Source organism: Podarcis cretensis (assembly GCF_951804945.1).
Source record: "Podarcis cretensis genome assembly, chromosome: 7".
Classification (NCBI taxonomy): Eukaryota; Metazoa; Chordata; class Lepidosauria; order Squamata; family Lacertidae; genus Podarcis; species Podarcis cretensis.
In genome coordinates, this window is record NC_137176.1 from 5,703,253 (window position 1) to 5,713,189 (window position 9,937).

At 44.9% G+C, this 9,937-nt stretch overlaps 1 protein-coding gene across 1 annotated transcript in view; it reads left to right on the top strand.

Moving 5' to 3' along the window:
• The window catches only part of LOC307219562 (uncharacterized protein), a 63,887-nt gene extending 58,622 nt beyond the window's left edge, over window positions 1-5,265 (top strand). The window contains exon 7 of the mRNA XM_079982807.1: window positions 2,352-5,265. Coding sequence (XP_079838933.1) covers window positions 2,352-2,608 — 257 coding nt within the window. The 3' untranslated portion in view covers window positions 2,609-5,265. The remainder of the gene's footprint in view (window positions 1-2,351) is intronic.
• Window positions 5,266-9,937: the final 4,672 nt, after the last annotated feature.

Below are 9,937 nucleotides of genomic sequence, written 5' to 3' on the forward strand. Positions count from 1 at the left end.
TTCCCTTCAAATCAAACTGTTGTATGAAAAAAGATCTGCAACTGTAGGAGTATAGAAAGCAGTCAGCATAAAAACCAGAATGAGAAGCTAAGGCTCTGCAAACAAGAAAACAAAAGAAAGTTACGTTTTCAAGGTGCCCCATAAAAGTTTATTGTGGTGATTGATTCTCAGCACATTTCTGAAAAAGTTTGCATATTTTTAGGGGCATTTATTTTTGTTGGAACACTGGTGTGCATAATATGCATATAAGATACAATAATTGCTAATGTTTTTAAGCAGAACTGTGGGGGAAGCTGGTTTCCCATTGAGATTAAGGAGGGAAACAAGATTTTTTTTGGGGGGGGGGACCTGTGCATATTGAAAATCAAGACTCCATCCATACCCAAGATCCACCAACTGAAGCCAGGCGCAACAGGGGTTTACAGAAAAGAGCTACATATAATTAAGAAATAGAGCCTCTCTTAGCATGGTCATCTCAGGATTATTATTTTTTTTTTTTCGTACCAGAACTGAGCTCACAGTTCTGTCTCAGAAAAATCTACTCTGGGTCCTGCACTCTGCCTAAACATTCTTCCCCTTCGCAGCCAAATTGAGAACGAAAACAACAGCTGCTTGTTAAACAATTGGGAGTCAGGAACCCTCCCCAGACAATCTACTGCAAATAACCCAGACGTCTGCCAGTAGATCTGGACATACCTTCTGCCCACCTCAGAGCTAGAGCAAGGCTAGGCAGAGGGCGAGTGGTGAGTGACTGGCAGAGTTCCTGCAGACCCTCTGTTGCCTGGTAGTTGCTGGACTTACATGGGTCTTGATACATGAAAGCACTTCTCACGTTCTCTAGCAAGAGGGCATAGAGGGGTTCAATCATGCGATTGACACAGACTGATCACTCAGTATCTTTTAACAGTTAAAGTATATGTGCTCTCTTTCTTTACAAATTTAATCTTCTGTGTGGGGCAACTGACGTTTGACTTAATAAATAAATTAACCAAAGACCATACAAAACTAGAGTCTGCCATTCCATGGACTTGGATGTTATTCTGGCACCCAGCTGCTATTTTTTATTTGAGGAGCCTGCTGTGCATAATAATCAAAGCCCATCTCATGCCAGAGGGCAGAAAAGCTTTAGCAGGGCAGCTCAATTGGACGGTCTTTTCTCATTCGAGTTCCTCAGTCAAATTACAGCACAGAAGTGGGTTGGTAGGTCACTAAGAAGAGATAAGGCAGCGGAGAAGACAGATTGTCCTTTCCCGTTTTAAAAACACAACATGTTTAGGGGTATGTGTACCCCTGCATCCCCCCGGAAAAAGCACTATTTTAAACCCTTTATTAAAAACCCATGCATAACTGCTAACTCCTGGACAGACTGTCTCTCCTCTAGCCAAAATCAAAATAGTTAAGTCCATTGGCACAATTTTATACCTCTTCCTGTTCCTCCTTGCTCTATTGTTGCTACACATTCAGTATTTTCATAGATTCTTCGTATTTTGGGAAGTCAAATGAAAAGGAAGCTCCAGAAATAAGCGTGGCACAAAGAAGTCCATAGAAGGGTATACAGGCAAATGTATTCATCACCAACAAAAGCTGAGTTTCAGGCCACAGATGGCTCATCTTCAGTGAATCTAAAATAAGTAGAAGCATTTGTATTTTATAAAATACAAATATGTCATTGTTTACTGTAAAAGGAGTGTTTATCTCTCATTAAAGCCAACTGTTAAAAAATGGAAAACTTAAGTCTATAGTGCAAAAATTACAGGGACACACCCCTAACCCACACGCCTGCACACACGCACCACTGCTGCAGTAACACAGCCGATTACAATGCAAGGCATACAAATGAGAGGTCACAGAAGACACACAACACAGCACCCATGTGGCTCCCTGGCCATGAGGCTCCCTGCAAAAAGCACACAGCCTTTTTGGGATGAGGGTTCAACACCCACCTTTTTGCCAAGCATCCCAGGCATGCAACAAGGGCATAGTAAGATTGCTCCTAAGAGCTCTGAGTGTGCTAGCAAGCCTCTATTTGTTCTTGCCTAGAGTTTTCCCTTCCTCTCCACTCGGATCCTCTGGGCTTCAGGGGAAAGCAGGGATTTATTTTTGCCGGACTGCAGGATGCCACTTCTTCAAACCAGAGCTCTCTGCCTTGTGCGCATGCCAAAGAGCTTGCTGTTCATAAGAATTCTGGGGGTGGGGAGGTCGGCTGAGTGCATCTTCCCTAGATGATGTGTAGTCAAGACCCTAAAATTATACATTGACATCTAGCAACGACTATGCTAAGAATTCGCCCTTCTGACTTTTCTCCCCCTTCCAATCTCCTTCTCTCAATCCCCCTCCCTGTGGTGGTGTAGAAGCCGCTGCCGCCGCCGCTGCAAATCCTGATGGAAATTCTACTCTGGGAGGAGGAGCAACAGCAGCAGGCACAATGGGCCTCAGCACCAGGTATGGCCCCCAGTTCACCCTGCAGCACGTCCCTGACTACAGACAGAACGTGTACATCCCTGGCAGCACAGCCACTCTCTCCAATTCTGCCGCCAAGCGGGATGGGAAACCTGCAGCCTCCGGAGGTGGAAACAAGAAGAAGTCAGGGAAGAAGGAGAAGAAGTAAGATTCGCAGGATGACATCGCTGCCACCTTAGATCTAAAGGGCAGACTCTTCCAGCATTCCCCCAATTCATAGCCTAGGATGGAGGATGAATGTGAATTTGTGGTTAACCATTTTTAAAAAATAAAAAAGTGTGGAACATGGCGAATGTACATTGCTGTCATCAGAGCTAGGAGAAAGTCTCCTACTGTTTGTTAGTCCTCCTGATGTAAAAGTATCTGGAAACAAAACAAAACAAAAAAAAAAGCCCTGTGGATAGTGATGAATTATAGCTTATACTCTCATGTGGATGATCTAATATGCAAGGGTGTCAGATCTTTGGAATATTTTTCTCTCCCATTGCTTTGCTCCAGAGGGATCTGCACAACATACAAGGCTTAGGGTGGGCCCTGTCCATTGTAAATAATTCTTCTAAACAGGGGTTTTGATTTATACATTTTTCCATTTAAAGAACATTCTCACGTCCCCCAAATTTCGATGAATGCTTTCTGTCCCCACAAAAATATCTCAGTTGGAATCCTTGTTATGAAATTGATGAGGGGATGCTTTAGTTTCTGCTTTTTTATTTTAAAACAGTGTCCATCCTGCATTATTAGAAGGGAATGAGTTTCAACAGCATTTTTAAAAGTTAACCAATGATGGTTGAAAAAATAAAACTGAAATGGTTATACCTAAGAGGCAAGGCGCACAAACACATTGCTATGGCAAGCCTCCCAGAGGCAGAGAATGCCTCACATAGTAGGAAGATGGAGAATTTTGCCTGTGTTGATTGATTTACAGTGGCCTCTGAAGAGACAACACATCTCATCCACACTTTGATCCATAAATATTTATGTGTACAGTAATTGTTTTCTGGAATAAGTTTAAGGAAGTCAAAGTCAATCGCTTGTGAGTATAGTGAGCTGCCGCTCCTCCTTTAAGCACTGAAATAGCTCTGTTAGTTCCACAGGCAGACGCCTTCTGTCAGTGAATGGGCTCTGGTGGCCTTGTAGGTAGAGAATTAAAACAAAAAAGGAATGCTTCATATTTTCTGCACATCGAGCTGCATGCAAAACATTCACTTCACATCTACGGTAGGCCAGCTGCCGCCTCCCAACCTAGAATAGAGAAGTCATTGCATGCCATATACAGCATGATGTAAATATGCTGTGAAGTGCCCACATCCTGGTGGAACCTGAGCATTGTCTGTCTGTGAGTAGAGTTCAGTAACAAGATGCATTGCCCTGGATCAGAGCAGTAGGAAAGTTTCCACACGCCTAGGCAGCACAGCCAAGGAAGGCCCTTGGTTTGCTGGCCTTCTTCACGTGCGAACAACAGTTGGTCTGAAGACGCATGGGGCCAGGCACAGATCAGGGATGCCGGAGCTAGAGATGGGCAGGGATTTCTGATACCAAGCCCCCAAGGCCAAGTTCTGAACGTTAGAGAAGTGAGTAACCATTGGTGCACTGAAGGTCCTTGGGACCTCTGCTATCACCCCCACTTGGATACAAATCCACTGGATTTAAAGTGAATAATCATAAATCCCTTTGCTGTGTTTCGAAATGACTTGTTTTAGGGTTTTTAGCCACATTGTTTCATAGCCTAGTATGGAGAGGAAGGGAGCGTTTCCTGCTCCCTGTGCATTTTATCGGCTTGTGTTCTCATCTCTTTCCTCGCTCAAGCGCAGCACAGACTAGCAGGGAGCATCGGCCTGCTGCTGGCAAACTCAGGTTGCCTTTCTATAGAGGCACTGACCAGCCGAGGGCAGAGAAGCAGCATATTTCCAACATGGAAGGCTAATCACTAGGCCAGAAACATATTACTCTTTCTTAAATATTTGATAAGAAGCTTGTCTGAGATGGTCTGGCCTTCTATGATCACCTCAGGTTAAACATCTGATGACTTTTCAAAACATTGCGGACCAATCTCCTTGGCTGTGTAGTTTTGCACTGCTAGAGCGTATCTGCTGCCTCCTGTGTGTCTAGAAAGCGGGATTTGTCTGTGGGAAGAAACTTCAGTCGACGTATGATTTTTGTACTGATCCCAGTCACCCACCCACCCCTTGTGTTTGGTGACTGCACTAGAAACAGTTTACATAGTTAGTTAAAACAGAGCACAATCTTTTGGGAAGTTCTCCTGCACAAGCTCGGCTGGAATCACCAGAAGCCACACAAGGGCATGGCCATTCTGTCCTGCAGCTTCTCTCCATCTTAACGGGGCTGATGCAGGTCAGCTTCCCCACAGGATTGGGCCTGGGGCTTATTATGTACTGAAGTAGTTATTATGTGACTCTTCTCAAAGTACTGTAGATTAATCTTAGTCATTCTCTTTTTCCTTTTAAACAATAAGCTGAAAGTAGTGTAGTAGTGCTGAAAACCTAGTGATGTGTAGGTTTCTTTCTTCTTTTTTAATCTTAGTAATTGAGTTGTGGACATCAGTATTTTTTTTATTCCTTTGTATCTTCTTAAGTGTGCTCTTTGTGCTTTTAAATGTATGTGAATTGAAACACACTTACTGTCCTTTCAATGTGTCTAATATTGAACTATACTTATATATTATATATATGCTTATATCCTTCTTATATCCATATAGACTGACGTCAATGTGTTACACGCAAGTTTTATACTCTAATATTTATATTGCTCTTTTTTCTTTGGGGAAAATAAAATCTTTTCTGCTGATGTGTTTGTTGTGATTGCTTCTGAAGGACAAAAAGGAGGGGAGAGCAAGATTATGGGAGTGCTAGACTGGAAACCCCACCCCAAAGTATTGAAGGCAATGTGGCAGAGGCAACAATGCCAGGCTTCTCTCCAGCAGTGCCTCTGGTAGACAGGTTTTGCTGGCTTTTGCAGCGTTCCGAATCTTTCAAACATGGAAACCTATTTTCTTTCCCAAGAAACTGCTGCTGCTGCTGCTGCTAACAGATGAGAACTTGCCTCTGGGAGGGAGAGAGCAATGGGCACCTGGTTTAACCTATACATTAGCCATTGGGAGTGGAACCCATTCTGACTGGACCATCTGGCTCTTTTGCATTTGTGCTCTGAATAATAGATAAATAATAGGGCACACCTGCAGCACTGTCTCCCCCAGCTATCAGTGATCTTGATCTGTTTCCACAGAAAACAAGAAAGCCAGGCTTAAGCCTGTGGTAAACAATTCATGGACAATGTAAAGCAGGTGTAAATAATGCAGAGAGATGTGTCATATGCCCACTAGGGATGACTGGCATGATGCCACTCCAGTGGTAAGGGAAAGGGGAAAAGAAAATGGCACAAGAACCCAGCCCCTTGGGAAATAGGGAACTTCCCTAGTCCCTGTGAAGGGATTTGTTGCAGGCTCTACGACCCAGCTTTCTTTATTTCCTGTCTTGGGTGCTTTTCCAATTAGTGCCACCATACTGATTCTCTTTAGAACCTCCTTGGGTATTCATGGGGCTACAGAGAACACAAACACCTTGCCCAAGGAGAGAATAGGGATAGACAATGTGACTAAACCAATCTCTCTCCAACAAACAGGGATGGAAGGGATGCATGTCTGTGTGCAAGAAAGATGACAGAAAAGGAAATGAAGCCCCCTTTAGAAATACCACGCTGAGCCTTAGGCCTAGCCCTCAATTAGGCAGGAGGTGCTTGGTGTGTACCAATTAAGAGGGCGGGTGAAGATTCACATGATTGACTGCTTCTCTATATTGCAAGGAAGGGGAAACTTTCCATTAAAAAAAAAATATAATGGCTGGGAGCAGATTCTAGTGTAGCTTCATCATAAAACCGGCCAGTTTTATTTGTTATGGACATTGTAGAAGCATTCCTGAACGCCCTTAGCTACATTCTGAGGTGATACAGTGCAGGCACAAATTTACGTCAACAGAAATGTTTGTTTTGAACACTTATATCCTGCCTTTCCGCCACTGTTGAAGGAGGCATACATCCCCATAACAACTCTGTGAGGTAGATTAAGTGGGAAGAGTGACTGGCCCAAGGTCCACCCAGTGGGGACATGAACCCGGGTCTCTCCAGTCCTGCAACATTATAGCAGGACTTCCTTTCTTGGACAGCTTTCATTTTTGGTCAGAGTGCTGGGTTGCTTGGAACTAGCCTGCCAAACTTGGTGGACTGCGTAGGTAAAGCCTGGGCTTCTTTCTAAGAAATGAGACTGTCAACTTACGTTTCTTTGACTTACCCTGTTCCTGTGCCTTACACATAGACATTAAGCAGCCAAGGTCTTTCCTGACATGGAAATAAGGTCCTGAGTAAAATGTCACCTACTAAACTTCCCTATGCCAGTTACAGATAGGTGGCCGTGTTGGTCTGCCATAGTCAAAACAAAATAAAAAAATTCCTTCCAGTAGCACCTTAAAGACCAACTAAGTTAGTTCTTGGTATGAGCTTTCGTGCGCATGCACACTTCTTCAGATACACTGAAACAGAAGTCACCAGACCCTTCTATATAGTGAGAAGGTGGGGAGGGGTATTACTCAGAAGGGTGGTGGGATTGGGTGCCATCCAATCCCTATGCCAGATTCTGTAAAGAAAACTGCAGGAGCAGGGCGCATTGTTCACAAGGGAGGGTAGCCCAAAATACTGAGGCAAGGAAGCCTGAGAGGGTAAGAAGGGGGTGCAGAACAGCCAGGGCTTAAATATAGATAGTATGGCCTAATGGGTCTAAAATTATTTCACTGGAAACTTAGTCATGACTACTTGCATCCTATGCACATTTACAATGTTATGCACATTTAACTTGGAGTAAGTTCAACTGAATTCAATAGGACTCAATACTGAACAAACGTAGGGTTGTGCTGTCAGTCAATTAAGCAAATGATTAAATTTGCATGAGAGTGAAACCAGTATTTCCACAACAAAAACTGCATTAATTGCTTTTAGGTGATGTGTACCAGGCATTGCCGGCTTTGAGGAAGCATTCCCACTGTTGTTTGAGGGCAACGTGATGTGGACTTTGCAAATGAAATGGGAACACACCCTACACTCTGGTGAGCATAAGCCCCATGTCTATTCCTGCAGTTCCTTTACATGAAAAGCTTCCAAAATGCACAGTACTGAATTTTTCCTCGCCTTGTCACTGGCTGGAGCCATCCTGGGCAATATGCAGATGTCAGGAGTGCTACAGGAGGGGGGGGGGCTTGCACCTAAAAGAAGTGGGAGGGGCCTGTGGGCTAATTACGGTAAAGACTCAGGTCAGACGTCACACAAAACCACAACTCTGAGATTCTCAATGTACAATCAGCTAATCATGGGGTGGAGAGCATCCAGCCCACAGACCAAATTTGGGTCTAAACTTCAGATCTTTTCATTTTTGCTTTGTTTACTTGGCCACTAAATGCTGAGGCCCCCAGGTGTAGAAGCAGTTTGTCAATTTAGGCACCATGCTAGGCCAACCATGATTATTTATATTTGCAATATTTTAAGCTACATATAAATATAACAGTTGGCTAACAGCATCTGTTGTTTTTTAAAAAAGAAACATTGTTTGTTTGTTTTTAAAGAAAGTCTAAAACAGCAGCACCTAAACATGGCCATGGGGGGAGGTATTAATGATCCACTGAAAGACAAGCAGCAACAGGACGAGAAAAGCTTCTCTGGGCTTGGTGCCTCCTTGCCATCACAGAAGAGGCCCTGTCAGTCACCATGCCGGCCTGTAGTACTTCTGGTGGTAGCGGAAGTACATGAAGCAGAGGCCTCCATGAATATCTTCAGGGTCAGGCAGTTCCATAATAGTGTCTGCAAACCCATTTCACAGTATGGCTTCTGATTCTGTTCTACAAACTGATCTTCAATCACTGTGAGTCTGCATATTGCAAAGGCCTCCCTTGGCCTCTGGTCCATAAGCAATGGAATTTTTGCATCTGTGGAAGGTTTATACATATGAAATTGGCATGCCCAATAACTAAGCCATCTAGCATAGATAGCTTTTTGCTATGGCAAAGCTTCACTAAGATGGCAGCGGCTCTGTCTTTATTTTTCAGTACCAACCTCAACCACACAGACAGAGCTCAGTGGGGGTGAGTAGGAAACCCCTTCCCTTTTGTGTTATTGTTCTATATTTACTTATCTGGTCCATTTATTATCTACATAACAACGAAAATCAGCACAAATAATTAAAAATACAGTGGTGCCTCGCAAGACGAAAATAATCCGTTCCGCGAGTCTCTTCGTCTAGCGGTTTTTTCGTCTTGCGAAGCATCCCTCTTAGCGGCTTAGCGGCTATTAGCAGCTTAAAAAATGGGGGGGGAGGGGGAAAAACTCGCAAGACTCACAAGACGTTTTCGTCTTGCAAAGCAAGCCCATAGGGAAATTCGTCTTGCGAAGCGCCTTGAAAAACGGAAAACCCTTTTGTCTAGCGGGTTTTTCGTCTTGCGGGGCACCACTGTACATACAAAAGTTTACTGCTAAGTGCTGCCTTTACTCAGCGGAAGCCCATCCCGTTTTGCTGCTTGAGGCAAAATTGGGAAAGTGACCCCCTGTGCAGTGTGTGCCCACCCCTTGCCACCCCTGCTGAAGCCTTGCTTCCTGGGGTCACGCGGCAGCGGTGGCAGGTTCCAAGTTCTGGTGACATCTTGCACCACCTTTGCAAGGTCCTGGAAGCCGCTGCCATTTGTCCCCACTTCTTTGGCATCAGCGGCTGTGTCCCTTGGATTTTGCTGCCCAAGGTAGCTGTCTGAGTCCGCCCCACAGACCGCCAGGTCTTTACTCCTAGTTTGGTCCTTTATCAAGCTAGTCCTAAAGAAGCGGGGGAGGGGAACTGCCTATCAGCACCATCTTAATTCATAAAATGTCAGGCATGCACCAGGTGCTAGCTTCCCTGCAGGCCTACAGCCTCCCTCCACCATTTGCTCAAACTATTCCCCCCACCCTCCAAAAAACCCCAGCAGGCTAAGCTCCTGGGCGGTTGGTTCCCTTCGCTCCTGCCTTGCGCCTTTCAGCAGGCCTTTGCTTAGGACAGTCCAAAAGGGGGCAGGGAGCATAATGGGGGGGGGCGAAAGAGAAAAGCCGTCCCTCGCCCCTTCCAAGAATGCCGTTTGCCGACAGCAACAAAGGAAGCAAAAGGAAAACAGGTAAGATTAATGGGGGGCGGGGGCGGAGTGAAGAGCACAAGAAGCCAGAGGTGCCAACTTGAATAAAATATTGGGGGGAGGTAAGCCCCGCCCCGCATAATTCATCACTCTCCCCCTGTCCGCAGGCAGTGGCTTAGCGTGGGTTGTCAGCACCTGGGGCAAGGCAAGTAATTTGCGCCCCCTAAGCCGTACTTCTGCTTCATTGACTATGCAAAAGCCTTTGACTGTGTCGACCATGGCAAACTATGGCAAGTTCTTAAAGAAATGGGAGTGCCTGATCACCT